At 37.7% G+C, this 24442-nt stretch overlaps 1 protein-coding gene across 1 annotated transcript; it reads right to left on the reverse strand.

Moving 5' to 3' along the window:
• Positions 1–10100: 10100 nt before the first annotated feature.
• Positions 10101–23987, reverse strand: dsg2.1 (desmoglein 2, tandem duplicate 1). The gene is made up of 14 exons (XM_051139465.1): positions 23729–23987; positions 21525–21653; positions 20419–20580; positions 20164–20305; positions 18637–18800; positions 18250–18381; positions 17969–18154; positions 16018–16445; positions 15783–15925; positions 14257–14478; positions 13734–13982; positions 13404–13531; positions 13038–13307; positions 10101–12037 (listed from the first exon to the last, which is right to left on the reverse strand). Exons 1-14 carry the CDS (start codon positions 23780–23782, stop codon positions 10982–10984), a joined length of 3465 nt encoding a protein of 1154 aa, XP_050995422.1. The 5' UTR covers positions 23783–23987; the 3' UTR covers positions 10101–10981.
• Between the last annotated feature and the right edge of the window lie 455 nt (positions 23988–24442).

Consider the following 24442-nt stretch of genomic DNA (forward strand, 5'->3'; position numbering starts at 1 on the left):
CTACTCATTAACCTGCAACCACACACATTTTTCTGGGAATTACCCATAACAGCTACAGGGCAGTTTTAAAAAGCAATCATCTGAAAAAAAAATGTCAAATTAATATTTGTTTTTTTAGTTTATTAAATGTGTGGAATGCATCACATGTATGTCACTGACTTCTTTAGAAGAAACCCTAAATACTTTCGTTTTCCAAAGTAAAAGTCTTTAGAGTCATGACATGTTTTCTTTGGATGTCTGTCTTTGATTTGACCGCTTGGTTCAAACCTGCCAAGCAGTTTCTTATGAAGTTACGTGTCACTGAAAATGTATTTGGTGCTACTTAAACATTTATTTACTCATCAAATGTGTTTTTTTTTTCAACCACTTTTACTCAACTTTCTAAAATTATAAAGGCCACCCCTAAAGTGACCTTTTGACATCTCCACTGTTCATTACTACAGTTTTATCCACCTTTTTCTTCCCGTAAGGGTGTGGCCATTTGTAAATTTTATGGGTCTGGCTTCCGGTCTCATCCACATCCAGATATTTTTAGCTGTACAAAACAGCTTGTTTTGCTGCTTGATACTGCAAAACGGTGTGTCTTATTATGTTTTTTTTTTAAATATATTTTATCTTAATTATGAGCACACTAGTTTGTAGTGCAAACAGTTTTACCATTTACTACATGTTGTTATTAGGGGCCAAGCACCGAAGGTGCGATGGCACCTATTGTATCCGTTAGGATTCTTCTTCTTCTTATTATTCCGCTTCTTCTTCTTCCGCTCTGGAAGTCTATGGCAGCCCATAGAACCGATTGCGGGAAAGTTGTGAAATTTGGCACACTGATAGAGGACAGTCCCATCATTAACCACAGCAAGTTTGGAGTCTCTAACTCACACTCTTTAGCGCCACCACCTGTTCAAAATTTCAATAATTGTATGCTAATAACTTTTGAACCGTAAGCCACAGAATGAAAATTCTTTTTTTCCTTTGAATCCATGCCGAGTTGAATGAAGTCCAAAATTCAAAAATCGTAAGGTTTAGTTTTTTTTTTTTCTATAAATTTTTGTTCGTAAAACCTACTTTTTCGAACTCGTCCTAGACGGTTTGTGTGATTTTCACCAAAATTGGCTCAGATCATCTTCAGACCATGTTGGCAAAAAGTTATGGAAATCAAGTTGATTAGTCAAACCGTTTTCGAATGACGCGCGAACAATTTCTACGAAAAGCATGCAAAAATGGTTGTGAGGCTATATCTCCACAATGGTTTGGCGTATTGAGACCAAACTTGATTGTGTGTCATAACAAACATGACCTGAGGCTACCTGCAGTGTTTCGGCACAGTGCCACCTAGTGGTCAGGAGATATGAAAAATTGATATTTTTGCTTAAAACTTCTGAATGGTTAGGCCAAAAATCATAAAACTTGTCTCTTCAGAATTGGTGCATCATGCCGAGTCCAACCATATCCACTTTTCCGATGTCAGCCATTTTGGGTGTCGGCCATATTGAATTTTGTCCAAAAATGCTATATTTTACGAATGCATTGATGTATCATTACAAAACTCGGGATGTGTCTTCGGCACTCCTTATGGTCAAAAGTTATAAAGAAATTTACAAAAATGCTAATAACTTCTGCTTACATTAGCCTATTGAAATAAAAGTCGAGAACATTGATACCCATTATGCCAATATTGGGTACACATCCTTTCCGCCATTGTGATTGATTTACAAAACCTTTTTCAAACTCCTCCTAGACCGTTAATCCGATTTTCACCAAATTTGACTCAGATCATCTTCAGACGGTGCTGACAAAAAGTTATGAATTTCGTGTCAATATATAAAATGGTTTTCGTATAGCGCATCAGCGAATTTGCTGGAAAGATGCCAAACTACATCTGAGGCTGTATCTCTGCAAAGCTTTGACATATTGACACCAAATTTTATATGTGCTATTGTCACCTCACACTGACCACACCACATCAGTTTGGTAACAGCGCCACCTACTGGTCAGAAGTAATACACCATTTATTAAACATTAATAATGAAATTTCCAAAAATGCTAATAACTTCTGTTTGCATTAGCCTATCGTAATAAAACTGGTCTCAAAATATTCCTTGGGACATGCCGACAACATACATTTCAATTATACCACACTTCGCTGAGCTTTCCTTTCCACCATTTTGATTAATGTACAAAACCTACTTGTTTGAACTCCTCCTAGACCGTTGATCCGATTTTCACCAAAATTGAGTCAGATCATCTTCAGACTGTCCTGACTCAAAGTTATGGATTTCGTGTCAATAGACTAAACATTTTCGTACAGCGCCACTACAGATTTTAGGCTTGATGCCAAAATGATTCTGAGGCTGTATCTCTGTAAAGCTTTGGCATAATGACACCAAAATTTGTGTGTGTCATTGTCACCTCACACAGAACGCATCACATCAATTTAAAAACAGAACCACCTATTGGTCAAAAGCGATAAGCCATTAAATTATATTATTGGTTGTATTTATGATTTTTCAGCCATATCAACTGATATCATCCTAAAATGACTTTAGTTAGTCATTGTTGTAGTCGGTCTGTTGCTCGTAGCCATGCTTAGGTCCTCATTCTGCCTCTGTTGTGCTTGGCCCCGCAATTGCTGCTTGCAGCTATATTTCTTCTTGTTTTTTCCCTATGGCGGCAAATGAACCGGAAGTCTCACACATAGGCTCACTTCTGCATTAAATAAAAAGGTAGATACTACCAAAGCCATAAGAAGGCAAGCCTGCAACCTTTAGTGTAACAGCTAAAGCTAATCCTCCATTGCTAGGTCTAAAATTATGTTTTGGAATTAGCAACAAAAATGTTGGATGAGAATGCTTAAGAAATTAAACCTTCTCACAAGACTGTTTTAAGGACAAAAACCTGACAAATGTTTTTAAATACAACATCTGAACAATATTTGATTTGTGGCAAGTGTAGTATAATTATTAGAAAATAATGCACACCGGAGGTGGTGATTGTCAGGGATTCAGCTACACCTCCACCCTTAGGGAGTGTGGCTCCAGGCAGAGTGTACACCCTGTCCACCCGGAACGTCAGGCAATGGAGGAGTACATCAAAGAGGCTCTCTCTCAACAGTTCATACGTCCCTCTACTTCCCTGGCTGCCTCAAACTTCTTCTTCGTGGGAAAGAAGGATGGAGGCCTGCGTCCCTGTATTGATTACCGTGTACTTAATTCCCAAACAGTCAAATATCCCTATCCACTGGTCCCGGCCGCCCTTGAGGAACTTTCTGGGGCTCGCATATTCACCAAGTTGGACCTGCAAAGTGCATACAACCTCATTCGTATCCGGGAGGGCGATGAGTGGAAGATGGCCTTCATCACACCTTCTGGCCACTACGAGTACCAGGTTATGCCGTATGGGCTTGCCAACTCACCTCAGTTTTTCAAAGTTTCTTGAACGAGGTGTTCCGGGATTTTCTCCATCAGTTTGTTATTGTGTACACAGACGACATCTTGATCTACTCCCGGAACCTGGCCGACCACCACCATCACGTCAAGCTAAGAGAGCACCACCTATTCGTCAAGCTAGAAAATGTGAGTTCCACAAGACCACCATTCAGTTCCTCAGATATAACATCAGCTCAGAAAGTATCCAGATGGACCAGGGGAAGGTCCAAGTGATCTGGGAATTGCCCAAACCCTTGACAAAAAAGTCAGAGAGCTCCAGCGTTTCCTTAGTTTGGCTGATTTCCAGTCTCCTCCGGAAGAAACCCGTCTCTGTCCTGGAAACCCTGAAGCCCTCACCACTTTCCATAACCTCAAGCAGGCCTTTTGCACCACTCCGACTCTCACTCACCCAAATCCTCAGCTCCCTTTCATAGTGGTGGTAGATTCTTCCACCATTGGGGTCGGTGCGGTGTTTATCACAGTACCACGGAGAGCCTCTTACTCTTCATCCATGTGCCTACTATTCAAAGAAGCTCACCTCTGCGGAGCAGAATCATGACGTCGGCAGCCGAGAATTTCTAGCCGTGAAGCTCACCCTGGAAGAATGTCCGATTCTGTGGGACATCAATGATCAGATCCGCAGTGCCACCCAGAATGAGCCTGCTCCACTGGGAGGTCCAGAAGGAAAAAACCTTTGTACCAGTCTCACTACGCCTTAACCTTCTGGAATCGCTTAATTTGTCTCCAGGCTCTGGACATCCAGGCAGTCAGCGAACCCTCTCGCTCCTCCAAAATCCCTACTGGTGGCCTAACATGGCCAATGATATCACCCGATTTGTCCAATGCTCAGTCTGTGCCATTTACAAAACCCATCGACAGCTTCCAGCAGGAAAACTGGTTCCTCTTCCATTACCACATCGACCCTGGTCCCACATCGGAATCGACTTTGTCATGGATCTACCCAACTCTTATTCTCACACCTGTATCCTGGTAGTATTTGACCGCTTCTCCAAAGCATGCAAATTGATCCTGCTCAAGGGGCTTTCCACTTCCTTAGAAACTGCAGAACTTCTATTTCAGCATGTGTTCCGTCACTTCAGACTGCCAGAAGACATCGTCTCCGATCGTCTCTGGCCCCAGTTTATCTCGCATGTATGGAAAGTTTTCTTCAAACTCCTCAGAATCAGAGTCAGTCTATCATCCAATTACCAGCTCTTCCCAGCGCAAGATCTAGGAACTGGGACCGGATCTCAGATCACATTGCCAGGACAATCACCACAGCTGGAGCTCCTTCCTCCCCTGGGCTGTGTATGCGCAGAACTCTCTGAGGCAGCAAACCACTGCTCCTAGAGGTCGAGGTCATCCCCATCGCCGTTAGCTGGTGCCAGAAGTCGCCCGTGGAGGAGGGGTTATTGTCAGGGACTCAGCTACACCTACACCCACTCTGCCATATTCACAATCACCTGCGTTCTAATCACCCGCACATGTTGCTGCCAATCAGCGCTCCTTTAAAGTCACTCGTACTTCACTGGATCAGTGTCTGGTCTCAAGTTTACCTCTCGTAATGCTTACCTGACTCCTGCTACTTACCTGTGCTCCTTTCGGTGTTCTCCTATGCTCCCACTGCTAGAGCAGCACCTGAAAAGAAAAAAGATAAGTTACTCTAGTTACTTCTCTGCTAAGTTCCATTGCAACCTTCTCTGAACTGTTGTGACCTAACTGCTCTCGCCATCTCGATACTACTTACCTGAGTGTTCTCCATGTGTTGCTGACAGTAATGCGGCCATGCTGCAATTCTTTTCTAAAAATTTCCGTCCCGTCATCAATTACTCCTTACATATCCACCTTATTTTTCAGTGCGGAAGTAAACTATTGGTAATGTGTGAGACTTCTGGTTCACAAGCCGCTGTAGGGAAATAACAAGAAAAATAACAAAGAGCAGTAAATGGTAAAACTGTTTGCACTACGCACCATTGTGTTCATAAATAAGATAATACATTAAAATAATATGGTGAGACCACTGATCTATAATAGAGAACTGGATTGCTCATGACGTCATAAAAGTTAAGCCACCGCGCTGCCATATTAGTATTTTCTTAATATGCGCATTCATTCTATTGAATGAATAGGAAATTATACGATTTTAATGTGTAGGCATCACATAACAAGTCAGTGTTTTTATATCCGAAGTCTTACTGTACATTTTCACAATGCAAACGTCCTAGACATGTAAACGGTATTTTTTGCGTTCATATAGCCTACATTACAGTTACATTAGATGAACTTGATTAACATCGGATGTTCAACATATGTTTACAAATGAAAAAGTGCTCATTCAGAAACCTGAATGAAGATTTATGCTTTGTGTACATAGCTTAATCTGCCTCGTACAGTTATTCACTGTTTATGTAATTTTGTTATAGTGTTTTTATTCGTACAGAATATATACAGCATATTTCAATAATGATTTTGTTGACAGTATTCATTTTGAAGCAGGTAATGATTTGTTCGTTAAATAAATAATTAGTTCAACATACATACCTAACATTTTACTCACATGGAAACGGCAATGTTAGTAAATCATTACAGAAAAGAGTCTGAAATAAATGTTGCTCAATCAGGCACATTAAAAATATACACATCATAACTGAGAAATAATGCTAAATATATACAGTATGAACTCAAAGACATGAAGCTTTATTTCAAAGATTTGAATTTCAGTACAACAAGCAATATAGTAACAGAGGCTTGTGTTCTACTATTTGTGTATTCAAATCAATTTCAGATACTAATACCAGATATATGGTCATGTTTATTATTTCCTGCATAATTAGGAACATAAAGAAATATATTTTGCGTTGGATCAGTTACCTGTGTCTGCAAGTGCACAACTGACACACCCACCTAAACGATTTCAATATATCACTTATCCTGCCTGAAAAGAACATAAACATTCCAGATAACATCTTAAATAAAAAATTATTTACATATACATATCCTAAATGTGAATGATACGCGTCAAATCGGTTGATTTTAGGTCAGTGATTTGCATGTGAGTCAATGGTGCTCTCTGCCTCTAGGGAATAGTAAGATGGCGGATCGAACACTTCCGGTGGTTTCACTGCCTAACGGCAGTTTAGAACACAATGAGCGATCCAGTCATTATGTAGATCAGTGTAAGACACACCACTTTGCAATATCAAGCAGCCGGACTGTCTGCATGGATTTGATAGGAAACCTGCGAAAACATGAGTAAACTAAACTAAAGGCTGTTGGACTCGATATAGTGTTGCTTACGACTTACCAAATATCCAGTGGTCCATGGATATTGATATGCAGGTAGGAATGGTGTTTAAATGTGCCTGATTTCAACGCTGGGGAAATAAACAAATCAAATTTGCCTGTGAACGCATTTTGTAAATACTAAATCTAAATCTGACCGTGGTCAAGTTAGCCACCATCTGTGAACACCTTGTCAAGCAAACCTCCATCTGGATTTTGCTGCATGTCTGTTTGTGGAATTAAGGTGTTGTTGTGATACATGAACCTTTTAAAAAGCATCTTTCTCAGCTTTTTGGCCGTGCCACGCATTCGTACCATACAATTCCAAAAATAGACAAGCATTCAAATCCAAGCGGCGGATGGCTTGACCGAGTGTTCGATATGACGGCTTACTTGACCGGGGCTAATCTGGGTGATCAATTATAAATGTTTTATTTATCGTCATAACGTCCAGATCAAAAACGTGTATTGTTTTTGTCAGTACTTATTTAAAAACACCCAGTTATGCAGAATTTAAGATAGATAAATTAAGGTAAATATTTAATTGATGAGCTGTCAATATGATATATAGGGTATGATTTTTACCGCAAAATTCAACATATTAACATGAAATCATAACTTTAAATCCGTATTTTGCTGCCTGGAGTCCATTTGTTTCTGTGAATTGCACCGATCAGTTTGCTTTTCTTTTCTGTAGCTTTCGGGAGTCTGTAAAAATATGCATCAGATTTCTTCTCAAATCTCTTTGTACAGTCAATTGCAAAGCTCTTTCTCGATTTAGATGTGTTTTGTCATTCTGTTGCAGCATTCACATTGAAAACCAATGCAGGCACTCAGTCTTTTTGCAACTCAGTGGTCGGAGCCACAGCCACTCCAGCTGATGGGGTTATGGCTGGAAGGAATACAGCTCTAGCTACTGGGCATGCGTACATCAATCTAACGTTATTTTTGTCACACAACAATAATACTGTTTTTGTATTATAGTAAGGGCTAAGTTTAGGGTTGGGGTGTAGGTGTAGACGAAAAAAACAAAAAACAAAAAAAAAAAACAATATAATAGGTTGAACAATTCATTTCATTGTTAGTTTCCAGTCGGAGCTGTATCCCTTCTAGCCACAACCCTGATGATGACGTCATGTATGCCCCTCTATGGCCCTGTCCCAAATGGAACACTTCATGTGCACTTGCGGTCTTACGGACTTACAATGGCCGCCTCATGCCCATTAAAGGAGAAGTCCACTTCCAGAACAAAAATGTACAAATAATGTACTCACCCCCTTGTCATCCAAGATGTTCATGTCTTTTTTTCTGCAGTCGTAAAGAAATTATGTTTTTTGAGTTAAACATTTCTGCATTTTTCTCCATATAATAGACTGATATGGTGCCCCGATTTTGAACTTCCAAAATGCAGTTTAAATGCGGCTTCAAACAATCCCAAATGTGGTTGTAAACGATCCCAGCCGAGGAAGAAGGGTCTTATCTACTTTCATTAAAAATATACAATTTAGATACTTTTAATCTCTCATCTTGTCTTGTTCTCCCTGAACTCCCTGTGTATTCTGGCTCAAGACAGTTAGGGTATGTCAAAAAACTCCAATCGTATTTTCTCCCTCAACTTCAAAAATCATTTTAAAATCATCCTACATTGCTGCAGAAGTCCCAACCCAGTCTTTGCAAAGTGAACATGCAAAGAAGATCAAACACCCTCAACAAAAAAGGTAAAACACTGATATAGGACGATTTTGAAGTTGAGGAAGAACATGAGATGGGAATTTTTCGACATACCCTAACTGTGATGAACCGGATATGGTATGTTGAAAAAACAGTTCAGGCAGAGTGAGACAAGACGAGTGTTTGATTTTAAAAAAATATATAAATTATATTATTTTTATGAAAATAACTGATCGTTTCGCTAGATAAGACCCTTCTTCCTCGGCTGGGATCGTTTGAAGCCGCATTTAAACTGCATTTTGGAAGTTTAAAATCAGGGCACCATGTCAGTCCTTTATATGGAGAAAAATCCTGAAATGTTTCCCTCAAAAAACATAATTTCTTTATGGCTGAAGAAAGAAAGACATGAACATCTTGGATGACAAGGGGTGAGTACATTATCTGTCAAGTTTTGTTCTGGAAGTGGACTTCTCCTTTAAGTCCACGAAACCATAGGTTGTCTTATTTATCATTTTAGCGTTCAGAAGGGCACTTGCGAGCACTCCCTTTGTGGCTGTTATGCACCCTCAATCTGCACTTCTGCCAAGCCCGCACTGCGGCGAGCTTCGCAGCAGACTTCTACCCGACAGTCAAGCGGCATTACGTCACGAAAGTGCAGACTCAGGGTAAGATCGCAAGGGTTTAGGGTGCGATTTGGGACAGAGCCTATATTTTCCTGACAAAAATATAGCATGGCAGAAAACTTACAGCTCATTCCCTCAAACTGATAAATAAGGATTATTTGTAGCGCAACCTTATGATTTGATAAGATTTATTTCAGTTATTTTGAGTGGCAATTCCTGGAAGTGGCACCCATAATTTAAAATTTAGTAAATAGGATATTCAAGTGGCTCAGATAGCACACGTACATCTGCTGTGTACAAACATCTGACAGGCACCTGTAAGATATCACTTTTACATACATTCTAAATCATAAACATCTTAAAGACATCTAATAGATGTCTATTTGGCATCTGATAGGAAACATCCTATAGACGTACTGCAGATATGTCTAAATAGACGTCTCCATGATGTATGTGTGCTATCAGGGGGAATACTAGGCGGAAGTTATGGTGAAAAAAATGTGGAACAGTATCGCAAATTGGTAGCTTTGATTCAGCAACCTGCAAGTCATAACCAGTGTCCCCCACTTCATTACCTAAGTATTCCAGAGCGCCATTGGTTGTTCTAGCCAATGTCTTTCTCTAAGTAAAAAAAAAAAAGAAATAAAAGAAATAAATTGCTAGGGGAGTGACTGGCCTATCTTGAATTACACAGATTCCAGTTTTTGTTGACACTTGCCCACAGACAGATACAGCTTTACACCGGATCACGTTAAAATGATTTTATTGTCTTTTGAAAATCAGTTCCATAGTGAAACATATGAAACGTTTGTAAAATCAGCACTAAAAATAAGTTCTAAACAGCCTTAAGCTGCTTTACAATATATTTAAGTGACCCCTGACAAAAAAAAAAAAAAAAAAAAAAAAAAAAGTTACCAGAAACACACTTAAAAAGTAACCAGTAACACACTTTCCCACCATACAGCTAATGAGTCAATTTCTGGGAAAGCTGGAAACCACTGCCCACCTGTTCAACAAATGTCTAAAAAATAAACAATTTTTTGTACCAAACCAGAGCTGTGAATAGAAAAATCCCAGCACCACAACTATAGTATTTAAATTGTTTTTTTTTTTTTTTTTTTTTTTTTGCATTTAGCAAATTCCTACACAAGTATTACACAAAGGGAATGTGCTTGAGCTATGGTATTCTTAAATACAACCATTTTAGAAAAAACAAACAATAAAAGTTTTTTTCTTCTTTTTTTTTTTACTACATAATATTCCTTTCATCATTACTGCTTGGAATGTGGGTTTAAGTCTTTTTATTTTAACTGCACTGCAAAGAAAACTTTTAAACAGATTTACTAATCAGACTTGATTAGTAAACTACTCGTTTACAAACAGTATTTAAGAAGAGGAATTAAAAATACTGTAAAAATGCAAACATATAAACGGATAGCCAAAATATACATCGTCAAAAGTGAAAAGAATTGTCTATACAGCATTGTACTTTAAAAAAAAAAAAAAAAAAAAAAAAAAAAAAAAACATCTGTCCTTCTTTAGCCTTTTGAGGCAACTTGACTCAACTTGATTCGAATTCTGGCTGTTTTTATGTTCTCATATATCTGCGTTTTACTAAAATAGCTTTGATTTGCATAAACTGCACAGGAATGGCCTCAGGACTACCAGAGCTTGTGCATATTTTCTACAAACAACAGTCTTTAGAGCACACACTGAATGCATACATACAGTGACATATAATCTACAGGCAAAATAAAAGGAAAGGAACAGAAAATCAGGTATAGTGTTCTGTACACATACAGAGAAGTAAACTCAAAGGCATTACAAAACCAGTTTTTCAAGCAATAATTTGCATATTTTCTATGCCCTAACATGAAACTCTAATGATTTGCATGTATGAGCTCTGAAGACTTGACTGATGGCTTTCTAAACCCTCTAACACTTTCACAACTGTGCAAGTACTGTATGAGTGTTGCATTGTTACTTGATATTTTGTGTTGTCACAACCTTTCTCTCATGGATGATTTTATGTGACGATGGGCTTTGGTTAATCTGGAGAGATCCCCCGCCTAATCCGACACTACCAAATGACGCTGCGGTGGACGTCATCCCCTTCTGAAGACCCCCCTGGCCCACACCTGATGGCCCTTTGCTCTCCATATAAAGGACATTTTGAGATCCACCAGTGGAAACGCCCGTTTTGAGGGACCCCTGAATCACTTGACCCCCCTGTCCTTCCACGACCATTAGGCCCTGAGATCCAGCAATCCCTCTCTGAAGCGTCCCCTGAAGGACTTGACCACTCGTGGCTCCCCCATCCACAAGGAGCACTTGTGATCCAGACAGGTTACTTGTGTGCAGCAGCCCAGCCTGAGCAGGTGCACCCCTGTCCACAAGCACCATTCTCTCGCCGCGGGTCAGGGTATTCGTCGCTAAGTTGGCACCCTGGACTACAACCCCCTCGGCTACTGGGCCGCTATTCAGCACGTACATGTTCTGTCCCATAGCGGGCCTTTCGGCGAGGAGTACCGTGCTGGGTTGGGGCTCGACCATGTAGTACATTGGTTGTGGTTGCATCAGGAATGTTGGAGCTGGTTGGACATTCGCAATCACTGTAGGCCGGCTGTCTGTGACGACGAGGTTCTCCACACGAGTATTTGATGTTGTAGCCGTGTTAGAAGCTATATTCACCGGGTTTGAAGTTACAGCTCTGCTAGTGACAATATTCCCAGAATTGATAACGTTGGTTGATGAAGACACCATGTTGGTACGGTTCACGATGGGTTTGGGAGGGGGAGGAAGAGGAGCGAGGGTTGGGGTTGGGGCTGGGGCTGGTGCTGGGACCTCAGGCTTTCTACCTCCACATATGTCAGCAAGAGTAGTGAACTTGGGCCCAAGGTCATTGAGAAACTCTAGGTCATTGTTATCTTCGAGGATGCTGCAGCAGCCCACAGAGCCCACAGGAGAGCCCTTCCCTTCATAGTCGTACACCATAGGTTCATTCTTAGCAAATCCATCCTCCATTGCACGGCTTTTCTGTAACACCAATAGAGCAATACATATACACATCATACACAGAGATAGAACAAAACAGCAGTGTAATAATAGTACGAGTGATAAATTGAATATTTAAACAACAGATAGAACGATGAATGATAGAATAGACAAAAATGTAAATAAATTGATCAATTGATATAACAATAAAAATAGAACAGAAGAGAATACTATAGAGTATGATAAACGACAGATAGATAGACAAACAGATAAACATGATAGAACGACAGATGATAGAACAATAGATAGAACGAACGATAGAATGATAGATAAAACAATAGAACGACAGATAGAACGACAGATAGAACGATGGATAGAACGATGGATAGATAGACACAGATAGATAGATAGATAGATAGATAGATAGATAGACAGATAGAGACAAACACAGATGATAGATAGACAGACAAACAGATGAGATAGAACGACAGATAGAATGATATATAGATAGATAGATAAACAGATACAGATAGATAGATAGACAGACAGACAGAGACAAACACAGATGATAGATAGATAGATAGATAGATAGATAGACAGACAAACACAGATGACAGATAGATAGATAGATAGATAGATAGATAGACAGACAAACACAGATGATAGACAGACAGACAGACAGATAGATAAACAGACAAACACAGATGATAGATAGATAGACAGACAGACAGATAAACAGACAAACACAGATGATAGATAGACAGACAGACAAACACAGATAGACAGATAGATAGATAGATAGATAAATAGACAGACAGATAGACAAACACAGATGATAGACAGACAGACAGACAGACAGATAGATAGATAGATAGATAAACAGACACACAAACACAGACAGATAGATATATAGATATACAGATATATAGATAGATAGACAGATAGACAGATAGATAGACAGATAGATAGAAAGCTAATTACACTAAATAAACACATTAAATTAACTTTATATACCCATACTATCCTGTAGGTCTATACTAACCTGTGAATAGTATTCGCCCAGGAACATTTCAGACACGGCCATTCCGTCAAAATCTCCAGCCATTTCTCTACTCCTAAAAGTGTCACTTCTCCTTATCGAATCTACGTAGGACATTCCCATATCATTGTAGCCACGGGCACCCCTCATGGATGAGGAGTCTATTAAGCCTCCTACTCCTATTCCTCCTGCTCTGTCGATACGCATACCACCCACGTCTCTCGAAAAACCGTCTATCACATCACCACCTGCTAAAACTGGAACTGGAACATCCTATCAGAGACAAAACAGTTTGTTTCATTAACATATTAATCAGATTTTGTTTCAGATAGCATACATTGCAAATCAATCAAAAGTTCAAGATCTTACCCGGTCCTCTCCCTGACCCTCGGTATGGTAGGAGATGAGATGCTCTTTAGTGTCAAAGGGCACATCTTTGAAAGCTCCCGCCATTCCAGCAGCTCCACACTGACACAGCAGCAACAGGAGTGGGATGACTGTAACAGAGGAGAAATCCAACAACTATTTTCACATAATAATAACTATCAATCATAATCTGTCTGCTTAATAGATAAGCTAAACTCAAGCTTTTGCCACACGTTAGCTCTTTACATAGTCAAAGGTTGTTTAACTTAGTGTTTTTTTTGTACTTAGAATAGATGCTTAGTTAAGATGCTGGTGTGAACTAAATTAACTTACGCAATAATGAAAGGAGTCCAAGAAACAGTAGACCGATTCCAGCAGGTCCAAACTTGGATCCCCTCTTAAGTGCTCCTGTTACTCCACCTGATGTTCGGGCACAAGCCCCCTGGTCGGTACAGGTGCACACATCCACCTGAATTTTCTGAGGTTCTGGACATGACAATCCCTGCTGGTCCTTGACGTCCACCGTCAGCTCGTATTCTCCCGGCCACAGCTTTTCATGTGTTCTGAAGATGGCAGTGGTTTCTGACAAGAAGAACAGAAGATCTCAACCACAGGTAATAGTAACATCCTGATTGATAGATCTCTCGCTAGTGCTTTATATTTTTGACTTCTTACAACAGTTTATAACATGTGGCTCAAGGCCACCCAGTGACATACAGAGGTACTGCAGGTGTATTTTTAAATATTCATGGAAATGTTTACAATTAAATGTAACCTTAATGAAGTATTGCTGTGGGTCAAAAAAGCTTTTATGGTTGGCCATGTGGGCCATTGTGTTCCCATTAGACACACATACCGTTTAAATACTCGACTGTCCATTTCCCCACAGTTTTTTCTGGGACAATATTGAAGGTGAATGGAGCTCCATTGGGTGATGCATCCTCATCCATTGCAGTGACAAAAACGGCATCTTTCTCTGTACAAAGTGTCCTGACTTTGCTTGTCAAAGTTGGGCAGTGGTCATTAAAATCCTCTACCTGGAGGGCAATGGTGCCTGTTGCCGTCTTTGAAGGCAAGTCTATAACAGAAATGGAAAACCATATTTAAAAATAAAAAATAAAAATACCTACATACATACATACATAGATAGCCGTTTAAAAGTTTGAGATTAGTAAGATTTTTATAGTTTTTTGTGCTCACCAAGGTTTATTTGATCAAAAATAAGAAGAAAAAAAACTGTAATACTCTGTAATAACTCTCTAAATAGTGTACAATTTAAAATAACTCTTTCCTATTTTAATATACTATAAAATATAATTTATTCCTGTGATGCAAAGCTGAATTTTCAGCATCATTACTCCAGGCTTCAGTGTCACATGATCCTTCAGAAATAATTCTAATATGCTAACATTATTATTAATATTCTAATAAATCAACAATAAAAATTATTTCTGAAGGATCATGTGACACTAAGTAATGATGTTGAAAATAACAGGAATCATTTTTTAAATAAATTAAAATAGAAAACCATTATTTTAAATTGCAATATTATTTCACAATATTACTGTTTTTTCTGTATTTTTGATCAAATAAATGCAGCCTTGATGAGCATAAAAACATAAAAAAAAACATTACAAATCTTACTGGTCCCAAACTTTTGATTGGCAGTGTACATACATATAAACATATAAAGCACTAAAAAAAAGAAAGAAATATATATTAAAAGAGAATAAAATGTGAATTTATCAATTCAATCAAATAATTTTTACAACATTTTACAACATTGAACAGTTTTCAGTAACTATTGTTTATCAATGTGAAGATGGTGCCATCTTCAGGACAGGTTATGTACTTGCAATGTTCATTAAATGACACTGTGGCACACTGGAAGTAGGATTGGTTTAACGATTAAGTATATTGTCATATACTATGGCAGAGAGCAATAACCTGGCAACAGTATAAAATTGTGAAAACAAAAAAAAAATCAGAAAAGCAGAATAAATAATTATTTTCATATTGTGTTTTCTTTTTACTTTTAAAGTTTTAGTTATTTTGTTGTGCATTTTTTTTTATTTATATAATTATAATATATATTTTTTAGTTTGTTTAGTTTCAGTTATTTTAGTCTTTAAACGTAAACTAAATGAAAATGAGATAAAAATAAAACAAAAGTTATAAAAAAGATAGCCTTTGACGTCCATTATATGGAAAGAAAATACTAAGTCACTGGCTACCAGCAAAATATCTTCTTAGTTGTTCAACAGAAGAAACTTTTACAGGTTTGGAACAACTTAAGGCAGAATTTGAATTTTTGGGTGAACTATCCCTTTATGGTTTTAAGTTAGGTCAGGTTTTTAGTTAAAAAGCCTGCAAGGAACTTGCCTTGTGTTATGCTGTAAATCTCTGCGTAGTAAGTGCCGTTAACTAGATACTTTGACTCGCGGTCAGGAGCCTTGTTCATTTTAATGTTCCCAGTTGTCTCGTCGATCGTCAGCCAGTTATCTGGGTCTTTTCCTTTAACATACCTATGAAAAGGGAACATAGTTAGTTCAGGCTCGTTTCTCATTGTTTTATATGCCATTTTTGCTTAATCACTGACAGAAGTATTTCTACATACTTTACGTTGGTAGCTTCCTTTCCTGTGTCAGTATCAGTGGCGGGGTATCTTGCGATAACCTCAGTGCTGCTAAAAGTCTTGCCTTCTGAGATGACGATGGCTTTTGTCAGGGGCGTGAACCGGGGTCCTTCTGGCTGGTTTTTCACGTTTATTTTCACATTGTATATCTGAGCCCCCGACACCCATGAACCACCCCCACCGCCGCCGCCTCCACCTCCGCCTCCACCTCCGCCGCCACCACCCCAACCGCCTCCTCCACCGCCTCCACCACCGCCACCACCGCCGCCACCACCACCTCCACCTCCACCGCCGCCCCCGAAGTTGACATTTAATCCTTGTTGTTCTCCACTCACAGAGGGGTGGAATGGAGCAACGTTCATTACACCAATGGCAAGGTTCAGGTCTTTGATATTCTCATAATCGACAGCCTGCAGGGAAAACAGACATGACATTAGGCTGGGCGATAAAACGATTTAATTTTCCTCTACAAAACCATAAACACAGTTTGCTAAATGTTCTATATAATGTTTGTGTGCCAAAAGCGGAACAAAACACCGCTATGCATTTGAGCCACGCCACATGGACCGTTTAACCGCTCGGTTCAAACGGCAGCACGTTTACTCGCTGATAAGTCTTGATCACGCAAGCACTACACAGTCCTGTGAGATCCAGTATGAGGCACTTCAATTCAGTGAAGAACACAAATGACTCAGATGAAACAGCGCTAACATCAGGAAAAACACTGTACGCAACGATACAGTAAGAAGGCTTTTAAAACAACAAATTGCCATCATTTACTATGGATTTACTGTAGAAACACTAACTGCTCCATTGTATTGTGGCAGAAATGTGGGATACTCATATCAACTGTATTTAATTTTATTAAATTATTAATGTTGATGCATTAAGTGTTATGAAGGAGTAAAAGAATTTAATAATTACAGTATGTTTTGTGATTTATCCACAGCATCTGTGCATTTACACTACTAGTCAAAAGTTTTTGAACAGTAAGATTTTTTATGTTTTTTTTTAAAGAAGTTCTGCTCACCAAGCATGCATTTATTTGATCCAAAGTACAGCAAAAACCGTAAAATTGTTTAATTTTTTTATAATTGTTTGAAATAACTGTTTTCTATGTGACTTTATTTCTGATCAAAGCTAATTTTTTAGCATCATTACTCCAGTCTTCGTTGTCAAATGATCCTTCAAAAAACTTTCCAATATGCTGATTTGCTGTTCAAGAAACATTTATTATTGATGATGATGATGATGATAATAATAATAATAATAATAATAATAATATTTCAAACAGTTGAGTACATTTCTTTCAGGATTCTTTGATGAATATAAAGATCCAAAGATCAGCATTTATCTGAAATAAAAAGCTTTTGCAACATACATTACACTATTCAAAATCTTAGAGTCAATATCATTTATCTTTCTATCTTAGAAATGATAGAAATTAATACTTTTATTATGTTACAAAACTTTTCTATTTCAGATAAATGCTGCTCTTCTGAACTTTTTATTCATCAAAAAAAACTGAAAAAAAAAAGAAAAAATCATCTGTTTTCAACATAATAATAATAAATGTTTTTTGAGCAGCAAATCAGAATATTAGAATGATTTCTGAAGGATCATGTGACTGGAGTAATCATGCTAAAAATTTAAATTTTAGTAAAACAATTTAAAACATTTTACACATATTTTGGATTAAATAAACACAGGCTTGGTGAGCAGAATGGATTCTTTAAAAAAAAAAAAAAAACATTAAAAATCTTACCGTTCAAAAACTTTTGACTGGTAGTGTATACATTTATGTGTTGAATAACAAATTAGTTTTTGCTGTGGTGCCCAAATTGTGAAATCTGACCAATATTGGTATGAATGCTTATTTTAGTATCACGAAAAACCTGTACTAGAAAAATAACCAACAAATATCATTGCACACCTTTTCAAGCATAATGACTTCCTCGTTGGTCTTTTCGTCTGTGCGAATGCTGAAATATCCAGCCTCATTGCCTGACGCAATATAGCACTTAGTCAACCAGTTGTCCGTGTCCTTAAGATCCAGGTCGCTTGCTCTGAGTCTCATCACCTCTATTTTCTCTGTATTTTCCTCGATACTGGCTTCAAACTATGGAGAAAGAAAAAAGAAGTTGGAAAAAATGAAAGGGACCACTACAACATTAAAACTGTGTGGATATAAACATAGTGTAGATATTTTCTTACTGGGCCTTCTAGTGTAGGCACATTATCGTTGACGTCATTGATCTTGATGGTGACTGTCCCTGTGGCGGAATTGCCACCTGCGGCTCCATTCAGATCTGATGCTCTGACAACCAGGACGTACTGATCAATGGTCTGAAGAGAGATATCGTGTGAATAAACAGGTGGAATCATATACATACTGCTCAACAAAAGCAGTCATTGTGTCATTTTATGTTTCTGCATTAGTCATTTAAACTGAAACAACAACTGAACATCTGCCACTGACACAATGAAGCTCATAAACGCTGTAAATGAAGAAGCGCCAGTGCAAACACATGGAGTCTGTGTGTGTTATGTAGCATGTTGGATATCAGAAACGCATTTGATACAGTAATGGTGAGCTCTCACCTCTCTGTCCAAGTTAGAATTCATAACAACGACTGTCCCTTCACTGTCAACTGTGAACATTCTCTCCCCGGCTGGTTGCTGTTCAATAATCTCATACTTGATTTGAGAGTTCGGGTTTCCTACTTCATCAGCATCAAAGCAATTAATCTTCATCACTGCTGTACCTGGATCAAATAAGAGTGCCCATGATAAATGAAAGGAAAAATCTTTTGAAAATATAGTTTAAATATGTGCAGATTCTTAGTACTCTTTGTATTCATATTAGTTTCATATGGTTTTTAAAAACTTTTATATACTGTATACATATCAAGTAGTGTAACCTTCAAGTAAAAATGTTTTAAATTATACACTACTGTGTATAATAAATACTTTTATACAGCAACGATGCATTAAATTGACCAAAAGTGACATTAAAGATATACATATTTTTTTTTTTACCAAATATTTCTATTTCAAATAAACGTTGTAGCAGATTTTATTAAATAATAATAGTAATAAAATATCTTGCAAAAGTACTTCATAAAAGATAAAAGAAGAAAATAATGTATACAGATATGTATCCAGTATATTGTTAAATTAAATTAGTATATGAATACATTTTAAAGTCAATTCACATACAGAATTTGATCATTATTAAAATCACCATTATGTTTGTTGTACAAACTTCGTCACTTTTTTTTAAAGGGGTCATCGGATGCCTATTTTCCACAAGTTGATATGATTCTTTAGGGGTATTAATGAAAAGTCTATAATATACTTTGGTTAAAAATTCTCAATGGTAGTGTAAAACAACACCCTTTTTAACTTGCCAAAATCAGCTCTGGCAAAATCATCTCATTCTGGTCGAGGCTGCTTTAAATGCAAATGAGCTCTGATCGCCCCGCCCCTCTCTTCTCTCTGTGGAGAGACGAGCCTGTTTACTTTAGCCGCATTTAGCCGTTCCTAACTAGCATATTGTTAGGAAAGGCGAACGCAAAGATTCATAAAAAAACCTTATACTCCAGCTGTAAGTGAAGCTGGATCATGAATGATTTGCACGAATATAGACGCATTTATGTAGATCAGGAGGCGCATTCCCTTCACAAACAAATGTAATCTACTGCATCTTCAGCGGCTCAGATGTCGGGATTAAATGACGACCACTATGTGCATTATTATATCCACCAACACAACACCTCAATCGCTCAATCAGAGATATTCTTGTCTAACTTACATCCCTGCTCCGGCATCGAAACAAAGAGGGCGGACTGTTACAGCTGATCTGAGGTAAAACGCTCATGTCAATTAACTATCGTCAGAGCGGCCTCTGTCGGTGTGACGCCACAACGACAGGCATCTGAGAATGGCTCGATTTGAAAAAGGGGATATTATTTTTACAGGTTAATTAAAAACCACTGCATGGATTTTTATCATTATAGGCTAGATGTGTTCAAACACTGCCAACACACATTAATGTTCAAACAACACGTAAACGTGAACTTAGCATCCGATGACCCCTTTAACTTGTAACAACTACAGATCACATACCTGATGGACTGAGCTCATCTACAGCCCCGGGACTCATCTGACTGAAAACAGGCGCATTATCATTCTGATCCTTTACTTTGATTCTCAGCCCAATGTCATTTTCTGCAATCGTGCCATCTGTGAACGTAGCAACGCCTGAAAGCTACACAGGTGAAGAAAGAAATTTAGGCTCACCATCCCTCATAATCAAGCATAGGTGTTAAAGCCACCTCATCATCATGAATCATCACTGTCATCATGGCCATTTTTACTTACATTGTATTGTGCAATGGACTCTCTGTCAAGGATCCCCGTTACCCTTACATATCCATTTTCAGGATTGACCACAAATAAGTTGAACGGTTCCTGGTCTGCACCGACGCCCTTCAGTGAGTACTTCACATTTTTCAGACTGACGTCTTCCTTGTCTGAGCGAATCTAAAACAATCAGAAACACATTTATTTAACACAAAAACCAAATCAAGCACAGAGTGTTCTGACACATTAAGCATTGCAAATCTTAAACTATTGCATTTGCTGATAATATTGTTTTACTGTGTATGCACATCTGACTTCATCAACTACTCTTACATGTGTCAGGCTGTTATTGAAAATAAGAACATGTTCTTAACTAACTTGTCTGGTTAAATAAAGGTTGGTTATATAAATCAAGGTTGAATATGTATCAATCAGAATCAGAGTTTAAACAGATGCTAAAAACATCACAATGATCTACAACTAATCAACATGACTCCAGCCAATCAAACACTTCATTGTGAAATGAAAAGTTCATTGTTTGTAAGAAACAAATCCATCAAAGCATTTTTAACTTTAAACCATTGCTTCTGCTAAAAATATTATAATCTGTAATCCATAATAATGCTTCATCCAGTGAAAAATTCCATCACCTCTTGTCCTCTCATATTAAAATCCACCAGCATATTTGTTTAGAACTGTTCTGATCTGTGCATATTTTTCTCCTGATTCAGAAGAGACTACTTTTTCACTGGAGACAGGAATATTACAGACAGGGAGCTAGCAATTGTTTAAAGTTAAAAACATCTTCATTGCAATGTTTTTATCAGCTGTTTGGACTCTCATTCTGACGGCACCCATTCACTTCAGAGGATCCACTAGTGAGCAAATGATTTAATGCAAAATTTCTCCAAATCTGATGAAGAAACAAACTCATCTACATTTTTAAGTTTTGCATGAACTGCAAAATATATAATTGAAATATATTTAGCAATTAAATATAATTTTTCACTTTTCAACTTCCTTGTCAAAAAGGTGATGCCTTGTGATTAATTTCTTTGCATGTCATTTTTGCACATTGACTGTACATTAGAGTTGATGTTAGCGTATGGAAAAGTCTCACTCACTTTTGCAATGTACTCCCTCTTGGTGTAATCCACGTTCTCCTCTAGGATTTGGGGAGGGATGACCCATTCTCTCTTCTGCCTGCGGAGGGCCACAGAGTGCTGGAATTTGGCTTCAACCTCAAACACAATCTGTGGCAAAACAGATATGCACAGTGACAACTTGTGAAGACAGACTTATCCCACCGACCACCTCACACAGCAGACAAAGAAGACCGAGAAACATTTGTTTTTATATTTGCTGCCAGTCTGATGAGAACGTTCTCATTAGCAGGAATTATAAAAGATTGAAACTTTGTGGTTGCAACTTGCACGCATGCATAGTTTGACACTAAGCTCATCCCGTCTGTACACAGACAAAACTAAACAGATGGCATCTTTGTATAAAAGGAGTTAAAAGTGATCTAATAATATAATAATATAAACGTGAAAAGATGTGCAACCACAGAAAATAACCCCACACAGAAGTTATTTAATTTATTTAAAGCAGACATCTAATTAAAAAAAAGATAAGATGAAAAATACTTGATGAAAGTGAAATGCATTCCATTTAAGTCAAGATAACCTTAATCAGACCACACACAACTAAGATAAAGCATATGCACACAGCACACAAATATAAAATGCCCTAGCAAGGGGTTTTCTTTACTTTCTTCCACTGTGCATTTCTGAATTGTATGGCGCAATGTTTCAGTAGTTCTTTCTACAAGTGTTTATAGCGATACATTGGGGACATCACAGTTTGTGTAGTAATTGCATAAGGTTTGGTACATGCATTAGCCTGTTTTATGTAAACTGCAGACCCAATGACTGTCATATGATTAAGCAGAACCTTTAAATTGTGACGTGGAAATACGATAAAATGTGATAAAGTCTGATTCACTTTCTTGTACACACACAGCAAAATATTTAAAAACAAAAGCCAAAACAACCAAGATGCGCAATTTGCATATCTATCCAGCACATACTAATAAAAACAGTGAAGTGATTTTCACTCATTTAATAACCATTTTATGCACCTGTTATTTATCCAAGCTCATCTTCATTAGACTTTGAATAATTATTACTGAGAAATGTCAATCATCAAGGTGCCAGGGGGTGGGGATTTCAACACTTAAACAGTTTGAATAGAATAATAGGCTATACATCCTTATACTTGCAGATCCAGCTTGACTGCTGTAGTTTGTCTGTCTGTGCCATAGACAGAGCTTGTTCTGAAATGCCCTTTACACAAATACACCATGGTAAATATAGGAAGTATCCAAAAAAAAATAAATACTACAATTGCTACAGTTACTCTCATAAAAATAAAAGTGCTTCAAGATGCCATAGAAGAACCTTTTTTTGTTTAAATGGTTCCATAAAGAACCTTTAACATCTGAAGAAAAGGTCCTTTGTGGTGAAAGAAGGTTCTTCAGATTATAAAAAGGTAAGAAAGAGATGGTTCTTTAAAGAACCTTTGACTGAATGGCTCGTTGTGGAACCAAAAATGGTTCTTCTATAGCATCGCTGTGAAGAACCTTTTAAAGCACCTTTATTTTTAAGAGCGTACTACGGTGCAGTTAATATAGTGAAACTATAATAAGATAGTGATCTTCAGACTAATGTCAGACTAACTAAAAAAAAAACAAAACAAAACAAAACATTATTTTATATTTATCTGCTAATTAACCATTAACAACAGTGGCTAATTTCGTATTATTATGTATCCTAACTTATAAAACAGGCTATACTGTAAACATGTTTTAACCCACTAAAAAAAAATAAACTGTTGTCTTTGCTGCCTAAAATCAAAAAGTGACAACCTGTACACATTTTATTCACTGCTTTGAATTTAACCACTGATTAAATACCTGAAATTAACCTCAGAAAACTTGGTTTTGTTTTACGTTTAGTTTACATGGTAAATTTCAGTGAAGGGTTGGACAACTGAGGTGATTACCCTCCGGCATTTTTAGGGTTAAAGACAACACAGGCTTTTTTCCCACATCAGCTTTATAAACATAAATGTTGTTGCTTTACAGATCGAAAGTACTATAAACAAACAGGCTACTGAATAAACAAACAAAATCAGTTTTAGTTTTATCAGAGACGCATAACAACCGCTTCTGTTTACAAAACGATACAGAAGAAAGACTTAAACAGAGTAGCCTATGTTAATGTGGATATCTGTTGACTGATATATTTAAAAAACGCGACAAACTTACCGATAATCCAACACAAAACAGAAAGGTAACAGCAGGCGATATACGCCGGGCCATGGCCGGAGGAACAGCGGTATTTCCTGATCACCTGAGATCCGCTACTGTCACCAACTGCTTATGGAAAGTTTTAATAGATCCCGCAGATGTGCGTCCTGTGCTGTTTGATGCACGAAAATGAGAACGAGATCGATCAGGAGCGCTTTAGAGATACTCCTTATTCATTGTTTCTCCCACACCCACACCTTGCGGGTTAAAAGGCGGACCTAACGTCACAAAGATGGGTGTGTGTTTGTGAGTGAGCCAGAGAGTGTTAAGTGTGAGAGCTTGTGTATGAGAGAGAGAGAGTTCCAGAGAAAGAAAGGGGTGGGGAATATATAATTTTCAAAATTATATAATGTATCATAAAGGGTGGCAAGTGTTCTCACCCAGGTGCATTAATATATTTCCACCAAAACCCATCCTTAACCCTTTATGTGGTGTATTAGGCTATGAGTAACAGTACTTAGATCATGAGCAAAAAAAAAAAAAGAAGATTATTATTGTTATTTTATTAATATTATATATATATATATATATATATATATATATATATATATATATATATATAATATAAAATTAAAAAAAAAAAAAAATTAAATTATCTGTAACACTTCAAATATTGTGTCAGATAAAAAAATGTCTCCAAGTGTTAATAAATTGCATTGTGCCATCTCGAGC

This window comes from Labeo rohita, chromosome 20 (genome assembly GCF_022985175.1).
Source record: "Labeo rohita strain BAU-BD-2019 chromosome 20, IGBB_LRoh.1.0, whole genome shotgun sequence".
Lineage (NCBI taxonomy): Eukaryota > Metazoa > Chordata > Actinopteri > Cypriniformes > Cyprinidae > Labeo > Labeo rohita.

Coding starts and splice junctions, on each gene's coding strand:
- dsg2.1 (XM_051139465.1), bottom strand. CDS start 23,782: ATGGCCCGGCGTATATCGCCTGCTGTTACCTTTCTGTTTTGTGTTGGA. Junction 13,983..14,256: donor GACAGTCGAGTATTTAAACG/GTATGTGTGTCT, acceptor TCTTCTTGTCAG/AAACCACTGCCATCTTCAGA. Junction 13,308..13,403: donor AGGGTCAGGGAGAGGACCGG/GTAAGATCTTGA, acceptor TGTCTCTGATAG/GATGTTCCAGTTCCAGTTTT.